Consider the following 19,763-nt stretch of genomic DNA (forward strand, 5'->3'; position numbering starts at 1 on the left):
TACAAACATCATTAGAAATCAATAATATACTATTAACATTATAGTCACTTTATTGCTCTAGAAAATTTAGTTCTTAAAATCATCAAATTACACACGTAGTGATAATGAGGCCAGCCACACACACACATACATACACAAAATCAACTGTATTATGAGGCTGCTTCTCTAACTTAGTAGAAAAATATTACAAAAAGAGCTGGTTGTAGTTGAGCTATCAAGTAGATACCACATTCTATAGACTAAAAAGTTAAACAAAAAGAAAACTATTACTAATAAGTTAACCAATGAATGTATTTGAGAAATCCAAATTACATGCAGACAGAAGAAAACTGGTTATAAAAACCATTACATCAATCTGTACTATTATTTTTACAACATTTTAAACATTTCCAATCATGCAACAATAAAAAACAAAATAAATTTTGTAAAGTTGATAGAAGCTCAACAAACAGGACTTAACATATTATACAACTTAAATCACAGTTGCATAATACATCCAAATCCCCCATTCATTTATCCATTATGAAGTTGAAAAGTACACCATTCCCAATTACCTTACCTACGAACCTTTCCATTTAATCTTCAAATCAGATTTGCTGTGTATGCAATCTACAGGATAATCATTATTTCAGTGTAAGTATAGTCATATGATCAATCTTCAATTACATTCCTTTCAAAAAGGTATCTGAACTGCTCCAATTATCTATGAAAATTTAAGCCTAAGAAACCAAGAAAACTGGTAGTCAAGAACCTGATCTGGGTAATTCTATAAACTATGATACCAGGAAGCAATGTGTCCACATTGGTAAAGAAGGGTTTCCTATCTGAGAAATGTTATTCAGTGAGTCACTGGAAGGAAAGTTGTAGTACTGCTCTCTGAGGTAAAATGGTTAGGTGACCTCAAATATTTACCCAATTGGCTAACAACCTTACAGTTGAACTTTTTTTTTTTTAATTCAAATCCACATAAGTAATTTTGGAAATAAAATTGTGGAAGGTCATAGCACAAGACACATACAGAATTCCTCTTACAGTGGCACATCTAAAATAAATCTGTCCTAACAAAGCAATACAAAATCAGTTGAATAACAATTTGAAATCAAATACAGTGGGAAGTGCTTCTGTTAAAATCATCAATCAAAATTCATACATGGCAAAAGAACACTGTCTCAAAATACAATGAATTCACATATGCAAATATTACAATGAACTAATGCCAAATATAAAGAAATTCAGGTTACCAATTAGGCTGAAACAAATATTAGAACTATTTTTACAGGAAAAATAAATGTACATGATCAAGGCACAGCAGCATCTAAAAAAATCTGATACATTTATTACAAAATACAAACTTCCTTAACCATTAACAACACAACACAGTAGAATTTTCTTGGAAACTTCTTTTTATAAAGGCTGGATTTAACATGCCAGGAGAACATTATTTGCATTATAGATGCATTTGTGTAAATTACGTAAATTGGATTGAGGTCAGTTTCACACCTGGAATTAACAAACCCTAGCAGAATTACCAGCTGCTAATAATGCTTATTTATATTATGTATAACTTAGCTGGGTATTAAACTAGGCGACTGTTGGGGCCAATCTGCTTATAAAGGCAATGCTCTGGAGACAAAGTCTTCTCACAAACAGCGGGCAAGCAGGCTTCATTATCATATGTTCAACAATAATCCTCAATTCATTAAACAAGGTCCTGCAAGATAAAATAGTTTTCTTTCAGAAACACAGGAAAAAAGCAACATAATGCACAGCAAATGCTGACAAAGGAATTTCCTACAGCCATTAAAGAATCTGAAGAAATAACTAGGGCACTGCCAACAGTTTTCTCGAGAAAACACAAAATAAAAATCCCAATCAACACCTGTCTTTTGGGGAAGAAAAGTTCATTTAAGAAAGCATTTAATAAAGGGCTACCACCCCTAAGGGCTGAGATTAGAGATGATTTCTATCTTTACAGTAGATCACAGCATTTTCACATTTCACTTAGGCAAATTCAACTAGTTCTAAAAAAGAGCAAGAAAGTGAAAATTTTGTGACATGGGCAGTCCCACCTACCATTTCCTTAAATGAAATACTGCCTTAGAGCTTCCGACTGTGGAACAGGAACATGTACTTCAGAGTCACACTGAAGTTTCAAGGAGACAGCACAGCAGATGCTCAATGGATGTTCCTTCCCAATCGGATCATTCCACTTATCAACTGGAATCCACTTATCATTTGCTGTTGTGGACCGGTAATGGCAAAAAGCCATTATAGATTCAAGGCTTGGCAGGGGGCTTAAGTTCTACCCCCTCCATCTCCATATTTGGCTTTGATGCTCTGTGTTTGCACCTACTCCCCTTCCTTCCTTGGGTTGCAGGAAGCAATATACATACCCTTCCTCTGACTCTTTGTTTTCAGATGTTTGTAAAATTCACTAATGTATACTGTTTTTGCCTTGGGAGAGTTCCTGTCTTAGCCTTTGATGTGCAACTTTGTATCAGGGTCCTTGATTTGCATAGGTCCATATAATAAAGCGAACTGAGGCTGTGAGGCACTCAGATGCTGCCAGGCAGTTTGAGGAGTCCTCCCGGTCCCATCGGTTTTGTTCTGACAAAGTGTGTTTCCTTAATTCTGCACCGTTATTTGGAAGCTGCGCTGGTCCGCGGCAATTTGCCTTCAGACGGAAACCCAGCTCCTGATCATACAGTGCCCTCCCAAGTCTGGTCTCAATCAAATCTTCTGCTTCACTTCCTGCTACTTCCTGCCAGGACTCCCATGTTCCAGGTATGTCGCATGTGTGTGCCCAAAACAGTCTGGAGACTTTGCCTTTGCCTTAACCATGCCCGTTGCCTGCAAGTACTCTCTATTACATACTGTACATATTACACATGTATTGTACAGGCTAGCAGACATAATATTATGTATCTTGTACTGTAATTTATATACAATTTTCACCTTATGTGATGACTCATCCTGAATAAAGACAACTACTCCTGTAGCCTCTGTGTTATTTTTATGGTTAGGAAAAAAAAAGCATAATCTACTGTTTCTAAAAAACAAAAAGAAAGGATGTAGTCTGTGCTCACAAAAAGACAGGGAGGAAATCTGGAAATATGTCTATTTACCCCCAAACCTGCCACTCTTCTTGTAACTCCTAACTGTGACAGCCCTACTACTCACAACTCCTCTTAGGTTTCCGGGCTTGAAACACATTTATGTCCTTTTTCCTTGACCAGTGAATTGGTCCAGGCTCTGGACTACTCTAACAGTTTCCAGGTTGGTCTTTTTCTCATCTTGGTGAGACTGTAATTCATCTCCTGGAATGGCAGTTCTAAATCAGAGTTCATCTCATTCTTAACCCCTCCCCATTATGATACATCAAATGCCCTATCTACCTTGAAATAAAAGTCACACTTTCACGATCTACTCCGTTTACCTTTCTTGGCATACAGCTTATATTATTTTCCTATATACTTCTCAACTCAAGCAACAGGAACTAGCGCTATGTAGCGCTATGCCACGCCCTCTCAGGCAGCCCTGTGTCAGAACTCGGAAGTGAGAAGACCTGGCTCCCACGGCCGCCCCTGCTGCACTCTCCTCTCTCCCTCCGCCTCCTGCATTTCCCCAGCAGCATGGCCCTCCTCGCAGCTGTCCACGCGCTTAGCTCTGAGTCCCCAGTAAGCAGCTATCTCAACACTACAAAAACTTATCACCAACACACAGCCACTGTCTTCTGAATAAATGAGTCTAATGCAGTGGTTCTCAAACTTTTTGAAGTCAGGGTGCATTTAAAATCCTACAAATAATTGTAGGCGCACTATATACAAATTTCTGAGAAATATGTTATAATAATTAAGTCAAATATTAAAGAAAAAAAATAAAGTCCAAGTGTGCTTTTATGGTAATTAGATGAAATAAATATGACAAAATTAAATTTATTCTGACATTAAAAAACATTTTTATGTTACATTTTTGACTTATACTTTTTAGAATTCATAAAAAATGGGTTAAAAATAAAAAAACAACAGAAAAGTTATCTTTTTATATATATAGATACATTCTTAGTAAGATTTAGTAAATTCAGTAGGTCCTGGCACATATGTGTTAAGTCTTTTTTCACTCTTGTGTTTATGAGAAACATGAACCTGATGTGTCCTAGCGATTTCTTCAATGTTTGGGCATATATTTGAAAGACAAACTCTCATTTCCTCATCAATACATTGAAGAATTCCTCTCTTTTTACTCGTAATTGTGTTGAGGGTAGAAAATCCTAATTCACATAAATAGGATGTTGAAAATTGTAGTAAAATGTTTAAAGCTTTTTTAGATATTGCCACATATTCTTCTTTTATATAAATCCAAAAGGCTTCAAGAGACAATTCCTTATGTTTAATCATCAATCCAAAACCCCCACCATACATATCATCTTAACTTTACACCAGACAAAGGATAGAAGAAACTTGCCTCCAATCTTTCCGGGGAACACGGGGGGTAGTGTAAACAATCCAGCACCACAGCTTAACAGCCTTTTGCTACTTAATCATGCAAGTGAGGTGGGGGGTTGGGCAGACTGTCAGCTTACAGCCAATTCCCCACACCTCTGTCCCCCAAAATCTAAACTCCAAAAACCCTATTGGTTTTTTGGTCCCCAACAGGCACATATTTATCTTGAATACCATAGACACACTTGGAAATCTTCTATGGCACACCAGTGCGCCCTGGTGCACACTTTGAGAACCACTGGTCTAATGAATGACACTAGAAGGCATATGGAAAATAGTCAGTTCCCCTCAAGTTATAGATGTGGCCTAAAGCAGCTGGCCCCAAATCACACAGCTAGTCCCTAGTCCCGATATTATTGGCTCCACCCCTGACATAATCTAGACCAAACTCCAGAGTTGAACTGGAGGGGCACTGACAAAACTTTCGATGACCAAAAAGTCTATCTTTGCTGTTAAATACACAGGCCGTCAGTCACACATAGCTTTTAAGCAACTGAAAGGTGGTCAGTATAATTCAGGAATTGAGTTTTAATTTTATAAATTTTAATTTAAAAGGTCAAATGTGGCTAGTGGCTACCATATTAGCCAGCACAGCTCTGGACAATCTACACTAGACATCTACAAAACACTGGTACCACTAACTTGAGAATAAATACCCTGGTAGGTGAAAGCGGTACAAACTGGCAACTACAGACTGTCTCAAAACCCTAACAAAGCAAAGTGTAGTGTAGAAAATGTGATCTGATAGCCTGTACGCCAATGTGTATAAGCTCAAATATTTTTCCATTACCTTTTCTCTTGTATTGGTTAAAAGTGTGAGATCTTTGAAGACATTTATCAGCACAAAGTTCTGTTGTTCTGATCCTCGGCTCTCCTTTGTTTTTTATTCACTAGACATTTCTAAACTTCTATTCATCCTGATCTCAGTATTTTCTTTCCCGTCCTGGGAGAGCAAAAAGCCACCACATCGATCTGTCCAGATCTTATTTAGGGGTATGTAGAAAAAATGTGAGAAAAACAAAACAAAACTGCTGCTGAAAAATGGATGACCAAGGACCAGAAAAATGCCTGAAATGAATACAAGGTCCAGAAAGAAAAAGGGCAAAAACTGACGGAGTCAAGTAAAATTGAAGACTTATTTGCAATGAGGGGTTCATTAAGAAGTTACGACTAAAGTAAGTAAACTCCATTTTACGAAATATTGTAAAGACACTGTGTAAGAAAGCATTAAAACCCCTCAAACAAGAAGAATCAGAATCACAGAAAAAGGAAAATAAACTATTAAGAACCTATTAGAACCTAAACATTACTTCATTTCATCCCATGTTTCCTCCTTTACCAATGAAGAAAATAAAATGTAAATAACTTGTCTAAAGTCACACACCAGGCAAATGATGGGCCAGCATTCACATTCAGCTCTTTTTACTTTGTATTTGTATTATATTTTTACGTGAAAAATACAAGAGATCAGGCTAATGTACTCAATGGGTCTCTGGCTGAATTCTACTACAAGATGAATTTATTTTAAATTTGAAAACAAAAAACTATTTAACATGGCTATCTGAATAACACATTTAAGAGGCCATTAAAAAGTCATCTATTTTAGTCTTATTCTAACTTTTGAGATAAGCAAGCATTATTTCTTATAAAATAATTTAAGCCTCTCTTCCCAAACACTACATTAAGTCACTAAATATTTTTCTTCTTCCTTACTTTTCCACTCCAAACTATTTTGCACAGGGCTATCTGAAGATTATTATGATCATGTCAAAACTATCATCCCCATACATCTAAAAGATAAATTCCACACTTCCTACCCTGAAACTCAGGAAATTTAATGACATGGCCCCAATACACCATTGTCATCATCACTCCACCTATCCACCATTCAGAATCTCCATTAATAGTCACACAGACCTACTCCATGTCTCTTAAGCATGGCTTGTACCTTCTCACCTCTGAGCTTGTATTCCCACCGCTGCATACCTAAAATGTTGTTACCCAATCTAGACTCTTCTATCTTCTGGTTTAATGACTTCTCCCTCCTGTCGACTACAGTATTGACATGATAAAAGTAAACCTGCAACAATTAATCTTAAACTGACTTGTGAATACTGTATCCTGGACTACTGTTTTCCTCTTTTATTATTTGACATGTGTTTTGTTTCTTCAAATAGGAAAGTTCCTTAAGAGTGGGACTTAAGTCTTACACATCTTTAAATTCCTTAAGCTTTAGTACTCTTTTAGAAATAGTCAAGGTAACTCCAGCCTCGTTTTTTGAAAAAAAGAAAAAAAAAATACAACCACCATCTCATTAACCCTAGACAGTTCTAAGGCCTAGACTTAAATGTATAAAATCATTGCTTGCTTCTAATTCTAACATAAAAGCAAAATAACTTACAGGTTACAAATACCGTATTTCCCATTACTCTTAACAAATAAAATGGATGTGAACTAATCACCAGCTTACCGACAATACGGGTTTCTTCGAGAAGAGTATCGGAGAGTAAGAAATCTATAGTATATAAAAGGCTGGAGCAAACTTCCTTGACCGCTAAAATAAATAAATACAAAGGTAATCAATATACATTATCACAACTCATACAAATACTCTCAAAACTTGAAGGCAATTTAACTGGAAATGTGTCTTCATTCAACAATTGCTCAGAGTAATATCTATCACATCTAAATCTAAGTTATTCTTTAAAAAAAATAAAAGAATATATATAATAGGTAAAGAGTAAAATGTTACTATTGAAATTTATATTAACATGTATTCATGCATGTATAACGTAAAAAAATTTTAAAGCTACTAAATCAAAAATGTATATAAGTGCCATATATAAGTGCTTCCATTATTATTAATTGATAATCAAATTTTAAACTTTGTAACATTAAAATTAAAAAATGATTCATTTTATATATACAACAGAAACACTAATAAAATCAGACAGGCTCACTTGTAAATTTACATAGCCTATTCTAATTATTTTTCTTAGTTAAGAAACAAAATTACAATACTCAAGAGTCAAACATATGTTTATGAAATTCTAAACCTGGGATCCTTTCCTAGGAAAAACTATCGGGATTAAGATATTCACTGAAAGAGCTACAAATAAAATGCAGCAACAACATGGACAGTTAGGTAACAGGCTAAGTAAGTTATATTATGTTTATTTGATAGACTTAATAAGCAAGTACTTAAAATCTTGATTATGAAAACTACACAACTTTGAAGAAAGCAGAATATAAAAACTATACATATTTACTTTCTTTTGGGGAGCAAATACATTAAGATGTAAAATGTTTGTTTAGGTTAATTTTTAACATTTTCTTCTAAATTATGTGATATTCCTTTCATAATAAAAATAATTTATATGATTATAAACTTCTCACTAATTTGTCCCAATCTTGTGACAAATTTTTAACTTTTTAAATTGAAAACTTAATATTCATACTACAGAAACTATAGCTAGGAAAAAATATTCAACGAAAAACAAACTTTCCATCATCCAAGTTAGCTCCTTTCTCAAAGGTATAGATAGCACCATCTCTGTCCTTCCAGAAATTTACATATACAAGCATACATAACAAACACTGATATAGTGCTCACTTTGTAATTCACTGAATCTATTTAACAACTCAAGGAAGGAAGTATTGTCATTCCTATTTTAAAGATGAAGAAACCAAGGCAGGAAGAAACATATATATGCTCTCAAACACATAAACACACCCCACAATTTAAATGCAGAACGCCATACAGTTTTTTGTTTTTACCATAAGGTTCTTAAACCTTTATATTTATTATATCTTGGAGATCATTCTTTATCACAGCACATAAATTTATCTCATTCTTTTTACAGCTTCCAGTATCCTAGCGTATGCATGTACTATTATGTAATAAGCTCTCTAATAGTGAATAAATAAAGCTACAATGGTCCTTCTTAATCTGTCTTTGCACGTCTGCATGTATGTGTAAGGTAAACTTTTATTTTATGTTCATTTTTAAATACACAGCTTTAAGCAATACTGCTACAAATATTACTTAGTGCTTCTACCAGGAAAAGACCATTTAAAAAATAATAATTTAAAAATGTTTTTTAACTTTACAGTTCATGTTATATTCAAGTGGCATACTCACAGCTTTTCCCATTAGAGAGTGAATCAAACTTTATAACCTTAATTTTTTTTATAATAACAAAGTGATTTGTTCTAGTTAAATATTTCTGGTAAATTCTCATCCCCTTTATAGTTATCTTGAAAAAATAAAACCACTTTGTGCATAGAAGTATTTAAATAAAAGATTAAGTAGCAGAACTGAGTTAATGTACCAGTACTGTCAAAACTTGGCCTTCCAAAAAATATTCACTGCAGTTCCCAAAATGAGGTTTTTGTTTAAGTGTGCATAACATCGCAGCATGTCATTATAATTATCTTAAGTTGATTTAAGAGAGTAAATTATTTTACTTGTTAAACAGAATCTAGAGGTTTCAGATAGATATTAATTATACTCATATAAAGAACTAGCTTTGGTAATCTACATTTTAACTCTTATCCCATTATATGAAACAAATCACAGAACCTCATGTGACCCAAGACCAAGATTAAGTGACTCAAGAAACAAAAAAATGAATAAGGAAGTAAGAGGGCAAAAAGATTCCCTTTACTAACTGAAGTGCTTAGTGACTAAGCAGAATCACAAAAGAGAGAGAACTAACCTTTAGGGTGAAAGTTTTTGAGCAGAATAGACAAATACAGCTGCATCAACTCCTACATTCAGCATTCATGGAATGTAAGAGCTAGAAGGATTTTAGGCAATTTATTTCAACCACTGTACTACTAGTTTTTTAAATGTGGAAAATCAAGGCTCAAGGCTCAGAAGGCTAAGTTAATGGTCAAATCAACTAGAATTCATTCAGGTCCCTGTCACCCAGTAAGAAGTCTTCCCATTACATCATTCCAGAACTTTATTTAGGTTATATTATCTAGTTGGGACCCACAACTTAAGTAATATGTGGTGAGCCTGGATTCAGAAGAAAACAATAATTAAAAGAATGAAACAGATGCTTTTATGAGAAAATCTATGCAACTTCTACTAGCTTGAAAAGAGACTGTGAAAGAGAGGAACTGTCAGGTACATAAAAACCTCAGTCAATGAGTATTAGAACATTTCATAAACAAAATCAAGTTTGTTACAAATTAATGAGATTATATAGTTTCTGTAGTGTAGTAGCTATCCCATTCGTCTCATAAATTAATGAGATTATGGAAAACAGGTAGTACAGACATTTTAGATGACAATCTGTCGTGGACTATTGAATATAAAACGCACCTAGCTTAGACGCAGCAAAATTCAGGCATCTATGTTAGAGATAACACTGAGAGGAAAGTGTAACAGACAAGGAAAAACATGTCTACTACATCAATATTTGAAAAAGTAAATATTTTGAAACAAATGTCCATCAACAGGGGAATGTGTAATAAAATGTAGCATATTAACATGCTGGAACACTACATAGCCACTCATTAAAACAAATAAGAATTCTTATGTCAATATAAATAGATCACAAAAACATACTTTATGACTGTAAAAAGCAAGATATGGGCAACTGATATGATACTTCTAACCTAAAATAAAAACTAAACAAACAAAATCCCACACCCATAATGAAATATATTTTCTACCTATCTGCATAAGCATTTTTTTTTTTTTGTATTTTTCTGAAGCTGGAAATTTTTCTGACAGTCAGACAGACTCTCGCATGCGCCCGACCGGATCCTGGCACGCCCACCAGGGGGTGACGCTCTGCCTACCAGGGGGCGATGCTCTGCCCATCTTGGGCGTAGCTCTGTTGCGACCAGAGCCATTCTAGCGCCTGAGGCAGAGGCCATAGAGCCACTCCCAGTGCTCGGGCCAACTTTGCTCCAATGGAGCCTTGGCTGCAGGAGGGGAAGAGAGAGACAGAGAGGAAGGAGAGGGGGAGGGGTGGAGAAGCAGAGGGGCGCTTCTCCTGTGTGCCCTGGCTGGGAATCGAACCCGGGACCTCTGCACGCCAGGCCGACGCTCTACCACTGAGCCAACTGGCCAGGGCCCTGCATAAGCATTTTTAAAGGACTACATACATGTCTACATTGTGAAACTCCTTACCTCTGGGAAGGAGAGGACAGAATTACCACTAGGATTCATAGTCAAATGATATTTTAGCTTTTATAAGTAGTGTCTTAATACTTGTGAAACTAAAAATTGAAAAAATAATAATATAGGCATAAATGTAGTTTTAAAACTTAAATGCAAGAACATTGATGGAGGCCGTGGGCCAGGTGGTTCAGTGGATAAAGCGTTTATCTGGCCTGCTAGAGGTCACAGGTTCGACCCCCGGTCAGGACATGTAGGAAAAGCAACCAATGAGTACACAACTCAGTGGAACTACTAAGTGGAACAAAGCTAATGTTCCTCTCTCTTCCTTCCCCCCACTCTCTCTCCTCCCCCACCCCCCGGAATCAACGGAAAATTTTTTTTAAAAAGAAAAAGAACATTGATGGAGTGGTTGATAGCTTACTTTCCTAATATTCTTATAAAAAGGAAGCCTTTCTTTATTCATGCATTACAATTTCTTTTGCACTACTTTTATAATTAAAATACAAACTATGGAGGTGTTAGTGGGCAATAATACCAGATCATAATTTTTCAGATTTTTCTCTAATATAGGAAAAATCATCTCAATAATAGAAGAAGGGACTAAACTAGACTTCCTGAGATTCCTGCAAAGGTAGTTGTTCTGAAATTGTGTTCAAAATGTTATACATCACAAAGAACGATAACTAAGACGTGATCCTAGGTGTGCTGTGTTTCAGGTGCTCGCTGTAAGTGAAAGGAAAACTGCTGAGACCCGCCCAGCGCTACATGTCAGGATCCACTTCAATGGATTTAAGCAGGATAAAATTTGAGTTAATAAATTTATTATATTCACTTAGTTGTTGGCCTCCCAAAAGAAATGTATTTTTATTCTTACCTAAAAAGCATAAAAACTGTAGCAGGCATCAAGAGTATTTCATTACAAGCAATGAATTTCAGAATATTCTGTTGATTAGTGCTTAATTTATCCAAGATAGATCTCAGCAGAGGTAAACTATTTGAACCCTTTGCCTAAAACATAAGAAAACAGACATTAGAAATAACAAAGCATTTCTGATCACTCAATTATTTTCTTTCTTAACAGCATATTCAACAAGCCATACAAGCAAAGGATAATTATTTGGGAATAATGATATAAAGTATAGGAACTACTTAAGGACAAAACTTACTGTATTTTCTTGCTTTATTATATTGTGTAGTTGAAGATTAAAAACAACAACTTTAATACAAGTCCTTTTCAATCTTTGAGGATTCATTTTTCTTAAAATTAGATTATTTCACAAAAATAGTGGTTATTCCTCTCTAACTATAACAAAATCTGAATACTTAGTAAAACAGTGGAAGTATCTGTGACTCCTTAGCAAACTAAAGGTAGAAATTACCAAGTCCAATTATGACTGTGATCAAAGAACTAAAGGGATAAAAAAAAATGGCATGAGGCAAATTTGGATATTTTAATTCAAATTTCTGTGCCTATGCAGTCAATCTGCCTGACACACTAAAATTAGGCTTAATTTTCCAACCCAAGAATAAGAACTTTTCAGAAAGTAGCAGTTTTGAACATTAGAGTAAAAGAAATTCAGTACACTCTACCTAACTGGTATGGTAGAATTAAATACTGACAGATCAAGAGATAGATCTCTGACAGGCCCTGGCTGGTTGGCTCAGTGGTAGAGCGTCAGCCTAGTGTGTACAAGTTCTGGGTTTGATTCCCGGTCAGGGCACACAGGAGAAGCACCCATCTGCTTCTCCACCCTTCCCCCTCTTTTCTTTCTCTCTCTCTCTCTTCCCTTCCCCTCCTACAGCTAAGGCTTCATTGGAGCAAAGTTGTCCTGGTCACGGAGGATGCCTCCAAGGCCTCCCCCTCAGGCACTAGAATGGCTCCAGTTGCAAAGGAACAACGCCCCAGATGGGCAGAGCATCGCCCCCTAGTGGGCTTGCCGGGTGAATCCTGGTCAGGCACATGTGGAGTCTGTTTCTCTGCATCCCTGCTTCTAACTTCAGAAAAATACAAAAAAATACAAAAAAAAAAAAAAATCTCTGACAACTTATCAAACCTCAAAGGTTTGATTCCTTTAAATAATGAGATCTATTTCAAATTTTAGAAATTTCAATTTTTTTATCTACAAAATACACTATTTTAAGAAATGTAAATCAACTATTCCAAACTTAAAACTTTTAAATCACTAAATAATTTAGAACAAATTTGTAGGGATTAGAGAAACTTCTTATGACAAAAGCCAAAATGCCTTAGAGCTTTAATTTATGTCAACTAGCTGTAATCCAGGAGTTAAAAAAAAAGCAGTTTTACGTACATCAAGGACCTTTTTTGTGTATGTGGCAGCATGAAGCAAAGAGAACAACAAGACTGGGAAAATACTCACTGTAGAAAACAATTAAGGAAAACAACATTTACAATTCTACTTTACAAAACAGGCTATGTATTATGTCCAAATACACACATCCGAAATGGCATCTGCTAAAAGGAGTTCAGGGATCATTTTTTCCAGTGTTGTAAGAATTAAGTATGTCAAATTCATATATGCTGGCAAAATAAGTGCTCAAAAAATGTTTCCTCTTATACTTCGTCTTACAGATATATTTCATTGTGCTTCCTTTATGTATAGTTGTACCATAAATATTGAAGGAACCTTAAAGAGCAGCATTTCTCCAAGCACAGAACGCCTTCCTGAGGGATGACCCACAGTAGGAGAGCCACACTGAAAACAACACACTCAGTACTTCTTTCAGGCTCACAGTGTATCAGCGTACCAAAGGTCCTACAGCAAAGAAACCTATTTAGCTGTTAAACTGGTGCTTCCCCAACCTACTGAACAGCCTACTCTGTCCTTCATCTCTCTCCTTTTTTTTAGAATACTTATTCTTACCCCACAACGCTTCTGAAATGTGCAAACATACAAATTCCAAATGAGTTAACTTATTTTTCGCTCCCTAAGACGCACTTTTTTCCCCCCAAAGTGGAGGGGGAATGGAGCGAATGTTCATTTTTTTAGCTGCTGCGGGTTCCCGGACAACTAGAAGAGTATTTGAACATTAAAGTCTCTTCTCATTTGTTAATTACAGTGCTAATAGTTGTTAATACTGCTGTTGAGTTTACATTGTTGAAATATTATTGTGGTATATTTTATTAAATATTTTAACACATGATTTGGTTCAGAATATTTTTTTCTTATTTTCCTCCTTAAAACCCTAGGTGCGTCTTATGGAGCGAAAAATACGGTAATTCTCATTAGCTCCAGAAATTATCCATGTGACCTTATTTTCTACTCTATCCATGGCAGAAGGCAATTTCATTGTCAGAAAGGTACAAAAGGATACTTGTAACAGGGTAGGAATTGACAAAGATGAGCGAATACAGCAGGTAGTGGCAGCTGTCCTCTAACAAAGCTTGGGCCAGGAAAGCTCTGCTTAGCTGGAAGTGCGGTAATCTTTGGTGCAGCCTCAGAGCACTGGTAAGAGCGTTTGCCAGCAAAGCGCGTTGGTAAAAGCTTGCTGCTTCATGCAACCTGCAAATTACCAGAGAGGTTATCGTGAGACATAAACAACCACCGTGCCCCTTCCTCCTTTGTGAATTGCATCATAATTGCACAACACCAAAATCTATTACTTAATTATAAAGAGAAAAAAATTACTAGAACCGACTGTGCCTTCTTAGAAGGGTCACTTCATATTTATACCTAACTGAATTACGAGTCATTCTTTCCTCTAACTTAAAAAGTCAAAACTGCAAACATGAACTCATTTCCACATATCCATTCTCTCTCAGATTTTCAATGTGATGTTAGTTTCCACAAAACACATAGTATAAAATATTCTTCCAGTTAGTAGCATTAGGTTATTAGTGCCTTAAAGACAAAACTTGTGTATTATTTGTCCCTGAACCCCTTGCAGTTAAATAAATCTCGTGCCTAAAAGATATTCCACAAAAACAGACTAAACAACTGAATATGTAAGGCAAAAATAGGTAAAATACATACCCAAGAAGAGGCAGGACGAACAAAGCAGAGCAGTACACCGTGAACAAGCGAGAAAGCCACATTGCTGTGTCCAGTTTATTGGTCATCATGAATTGCTGGATTTAAAGAGGAAAATAGTACAGTAAACTAAGGCTACAAACTATGTTAAAGGATGAAATTTATATAGTTTTATTACTATTCAAAATGCTCTTTAAAAATTTTTTTATTGATTGATTTTAAAGAGAGAGGAAGGGGGAGATAGAAACATCCATCTGTTTCGTATGTGCCCTGACTGAGAGAAAATGGCAACACCTGCATAGCAGGGCCATGCTCTAACTAACCACGCCATGCTGCCAGGGCGCCAAATGTTTTAACGATTCTTTAACAACACAGTTGTTGGTTTTTTTAAAAGATCATTCAGGGAAGACTCTTAAGCAATTGTTTCACCCAAGTCCAAAGCCTTACAGTTCCGATATGGAAAACACAGAAAGTAGAAATATACCAGTTGACAAAGAAAAAATAAGAAAACCTGAAACAGAAATTTAACAACTGTCTGTATTCCTACTGCATTTGTAATACTGGCTTCATCTACACTGCTCACAAAAATCAGGGGATCAGAGAACGTGCAGATACTCCAGTACTTTCAGCCTTTTGTATAGTGCATTTTCACCAATGAAAAAAAGTTGGTTTTGCATATCATTTGCATAGTCAAACAACTTTCTTTGACTTGATATTTGCTTTTCTGATATTCTTGTTTGATAAAAAAATCAAATGCTTTTTTTATCACTTCATATTTATTTTGAAATATCCCCTAATTTTTGTGAGCAGTATATTTTAAAAGAACACTTCATAGCCCTGGCCAGATGGCTTAGTTAGTTAGAGCATTGCCCCATGGGGCAGAGGTTGCCAATTCAATCCCCAGTCAGGGCACATGCAGGAACACATCTATGTTCCTGTGTGTCTCTCCCCTTTCCTCTCTCTCTGGAATTAAAAAAAAAAAAAAAAAAGGTTAAATAAGAACTGCTCTCAAGAGAACCATAATGCCTATTTCTAGATTTCTAGAAAAATCTCAAATTTAAATAAGTATGTCTCAGATCTAAATAAAGAGGCATCATACAAAGCCAGTTTGGATTAAGTAAACTTTACAAATGAGAAATGTAAAACTATGCCAACAGTCACTTGCTACTGAACTCAGCCTATGAATGATCTATCTGCCTCGGTTCACACAAGGGCCTGATATACTGGAGGTGCTGTCAGGTGTTAAATGGCACCTGCCTCTCTGATTTTATGGCTTTCTCACCCCCTGGAAGCTCCCCCACAAGTCTCACCCAGGTTTCAGTGACCCTTAAACTTACATATACCACTTTCTTCTCCGTTTTTTCTCATTCTCTGATCCTTTGCTGCTTTTTGCCAAAAGTTACCGCTAAAGCAGTAACTTAAAATCTGTTTTCCCATTCAAAATAATCTTATATTCAAATTCTAAAGTGGCTTTTACATTTTTGATAAGATCTACATAAATAATTTTTATATCAAGATTCAATACAAATGTGAATATATAAACAAAAGTTTCACAAAACAATACTTATCTATACTATGTGTGATGAATTTTGGTATTTTATATTCTAGTTAATGTTTTTTTGTTTGCTTTAGTGAGAGAGAAATAGAGTGAGGGAGAAAAAGGGAGGGAGAGAGATGAGAAGCATCAACTCATAGTTGTGGCACTTTAGTTGTTCAAAGACTGCTTCTCACATGTTCCTTGACTAAAGGACTCCAGCCAAGCCAGGGAACCCTTGCTCAAGCCAGCAACCTTTAGGCTCAAGCCCGAGACCATGGGATCAAGTCAATGATCCTAAGGTCAAGCCAGTGACCCCACATCAAGCTAGTAAGTCTGCACTCAAGATGCTCAGAGATGTCAGCATCCCAAGTAGATAGACACTCTATGCCACTACCAGTATGGCCTGTATCCAGTTAATGTTTTAAAAATACTTGTGTTTCTACTACAGTGACTTCAAAACTCACTAATGGGTCTTAACTTGGAGTCTAAAACACTAGTCTAAGCAATCTAACATAATTATCTTTTGAAAATAGAGTAAAAAAACTTTTGAAAAAAATGCAAGAACATTTTAATGTTCAAGGATGTTTTATTGAATGTCTTTAACAGTATGCAGGGAATTTCTACATACTGATGCAGAACTTCTAGTTCATTCTATCCAACTATATTGCTGACTCCCCTGAATTTTAATGATTACCAGTACAAAGGTGGAAAGATGCATCTAGCTCCCTATGCTCAATTTCTCTACAAATATTCAGATTCTACACCATAGTTTGAATTAATTTTAGGACATTTTCTTTAAAATCTGTTTGTTTACCTTCTGGCTGGTGGCTTAGCGGACAGAGTGTCGGCCCAGCATACAGACATCCTGGAATCGATCCCTGGTTGGGACACACAGAAGTGACCATCTGCTTCTCTTTCCCTCCTTTCCCCCTTCTCTCTCTCTACCTCTCTCACAGCACTTGGCTCTACTGGTTTGAGCATGGGCTCTGGGCACTCAGTATAGCCAGGTTGGTCCGACCAAGTGTCCACCTCAGGCACTGAGGATAGCTCGGTTATTTCAAGCATCAGCCCCAGATGGGGTTGCCAGGTGGATCCTGGTCGGGGTGTATGTGGGAGTCTGTCTCACTATCTCCCCTCCTCTCACTTGGGGAAAGAAAAACCTATTTGTTTAGGGCCCTGGTTGGCAAACTGTGGCTTGCGAGCCACATACGGCTCTGTGGCCCCTTGAGTGTGGCTCTTCCACAAAATACCATGTGTGGGCGCTACCTCAATAAGGAAAATGTCCCTACCTATATAGTTTAAGTTTAAAAAAACTTGGCTCTCAAAAGAAATTTCAATTGTTGTACTGTTGATATTTGGCTGTGTTGACTAGTGAGTTTGTGGACCACTGGTAGGGTATTTACTATGTGATAAATCATTGAGCTGTACATTCCATTTTGTACATTTTTATATATGTGTATTCTACTACACAACAAAAAAGGTTTAAAAAGGTGGATTGGTTTAAATTTTAAGAGTGAACTGACCAATCATGTTATAAAACCGTTCAGGCAAAAACTATCAATGGATCTTTGGGTGAAAAACTATTCATATAGTCTCAGAGTACCATATGAAAGACAATTTTTTTAATTACCAAGGCAAGAAAAAGGTATCTTTACAATGGAGAATCTGGTGGATACCACCTTAACTAGAGATAATCAAACTTAGTATCTCCGTTTATGGGATAAATCAATATAAAATGCTTTCTGATATGGCCTGACCTGTGGCGGCGCAGTGGATAAAGCATCAACCTGGAACACTGAGGTTGCTGGTTCAAAACCCTGCACTTGCCTGGTCAAGGCACGTATGGGAGTTGATGCTTCTTGCTCCTCCCCCCTTTTCCTCTCTCTCTCTCTCTCTCTCACTCCTCTTTAAAATGAATAAAAATTAAAAAAAAATAAAATGCTTCCTGATATATATATAATGCACTGAGAAGAACAGAATATCACCTATGTAATACTCCTGCCAAAATGTTTAACCTCAATCTAGTCATGGGGTGAGGATCAGACAACTCCAATTGGAGAAGTATTCTGCAGAACAGGCCTGGACTCTTGAAAGACAAAAATGGGAGAAGGGCAAAGGAACTGTTCTTCGCTACAAAAGATTAAAGGCCAGTAAAGGCAAGGAATGCTTTTTGATTGAATCTGGTTTGAGGAGGAAGTAACTTTAAAGGGCAATTGAGAAAATTTGAATATGGATTGAATATTAGGTTATAACATGTATCAACGTTAAACTTCCCAAATTTAACTGCGAAAATTGCAGTGATGACTGCATTATAGTCATATAGAATACTGACGTACTTTATTACCATCACCATGTATGCAACTAACTCTCAAAAGGGTCTGCAAAATAAAGAAAAAGTGTATATACAAATAAAGATGCTGCAAAATGTTTAAAAAGAAAAAAGTGACGCTCAATTCACATACAGTGCTTAAAATGAGAGGGCAATTATGCTTTGAGTACAAATAACTAGTAAGCAGCAGATATGCATCTTAGGGAGAAAGCATAATATCTCTCTTCGTAAAGAAGTAATGACAAAATGACGAAAGAAAGAAAACAAAAGACGCCCTTTTGCCTTTGCGTAGTTTCTATACAATAGCATAAAATGGGCAGAAATGTTCTCTGCCAGCACACGTGTCACGGCACAAAATCAGGTGGCACCTCAACCTTGGGACCTAGGATAGAGACGAAGGCTGCAAGAAGGCCGTTTCCACAGCATACAGGTGTGGGCTACACGGTCCAGCCAGACTACTAACTGACCTGACGTCGCTTCCGAAAAAGAAACTTATAGCTGCCCCTACAGCTTCGAGCACGACCCCCCACTCCGCCACCACCTAGTCCCACCCCAATCACTAGTCTCAGTCCTGAAAGCAACGAGTTTCTGAAGCGCCTCGGCTCCGACTTGCAACACTTCCTGATCCTTCCCAACTCTTGCAAATCAAAGCAAACTACCCTCCCCGTTCACTTACCACTGCGCCCGCCCCTTGGGGGCCGTTGGGGACCGTATCCGCCATGGGGGGGACACACACACGCCTCTAGGACGCTGCGATTGGGAAGAGAAAATAAAGAAATGTCAGTGCCGGGGACAAGGCTCCGGTAACCGGCTTCCCTGCCCGGTGCCACTAGCCAGGCACGCACTGCGGGAACTTCAACCCTCCAGAGAAAAGTTCTCCCCAGCACCATTGCCGCAGACTCCCCGGGGACACCCGCAGTGGCCGGGAAATACCTGTCCACCACCTCGAGGATCAAAGGTGAGTTTCTAGAAAGACCGGAGCGAAGGCGGAGCTTCCGAGTAAGGCCAAACAGGGTTGATCTAATGTTGCAGGCGCCAGGTTCTTGCCGGGACCGGAAGTTCTTCTTTCACTTCCGTGGGGAAGAGGCAGTGATCAAGAGGTGAAACCGGAATGGTGCCCTCGGGCATGACGGGAGTTGTATTTTTTTTCTCATTTCGGTTTCACCTGTCCTGCCTGCCAATTGGCCCAGTGAGCGAGGGCGGTGAAGCAACTTTCCCTCATCTCCAGCTCACAGATGGTGCCCCCTGCTATGTTAAGGTGACC

The 19,763-nt window shown here is 37.1% G+C and overlaps 1 protein-coding gene across 2 annotated transcripts; it reads right to left on the reverse strand.

Moving 5' to 3' along the window:
• Positions 1 to 266: 266 nt before the first annotated feature.
• On the reverse strand, positions 267 to 19,556 carry TMEM33 (transmembrane protein 33). Of its 2 annotated transcripts, none has more exons than XM_066278649.1 (8): positions 19,433 to 19,556; positions 19,176 to 19,249; positions 14,637 to 14,731; positions 13,978 to 14,165; positions 12,954 to 13,021; positions 11,516 to 11,649; positions 6,973 to 7,056; positions 267 to 1,711 (listed from the first exon to the last, which is right to left on the reverse strand). In XM_066278649.1, the coding sequence occupies exons 2-8, from the start codon at positions 19,218 to 19,220 to the stop codon at positions 1,582 to 1,584; spliced, it is 744 nt and encodes a 247-aa protein (XP_066134746.1). In that variant the 5' UTR covers positions 19,221 to 19,249; positions 19,433 to 19,556; the 3' UTR covers positions 267 to 1,581. The 2 variants fall into 2 exon arrangements, with proteins under 2 accessions (XP_066134746.1, XP_066134747.1); XM_066278650.1 differs by lacking the exon at positions 19,433 to 19,556 and adding an exon at positions 19,345 to 19,424.
• Between the last annotated feature and the right edge of the window lie 207 nt (positions 19,557 to 19,763).

The sequence above is a fragment of the Saccopteryx bilineata genome, chromosome 5, assembly GCF_036850765.1.
Source record: "Saccopteryx bilineata isolate mSacBil1 chromosome 5, mSacBil1_pri_phased_curated, whole genome shotgun sequence".
Classification (NCBI taxonomy): Eukaryota; Metazoa; Chordata; class Mammalia; order Chiroptera; family Emballonuridae; genus Saccopteryx; species Saccopteryx bilineata.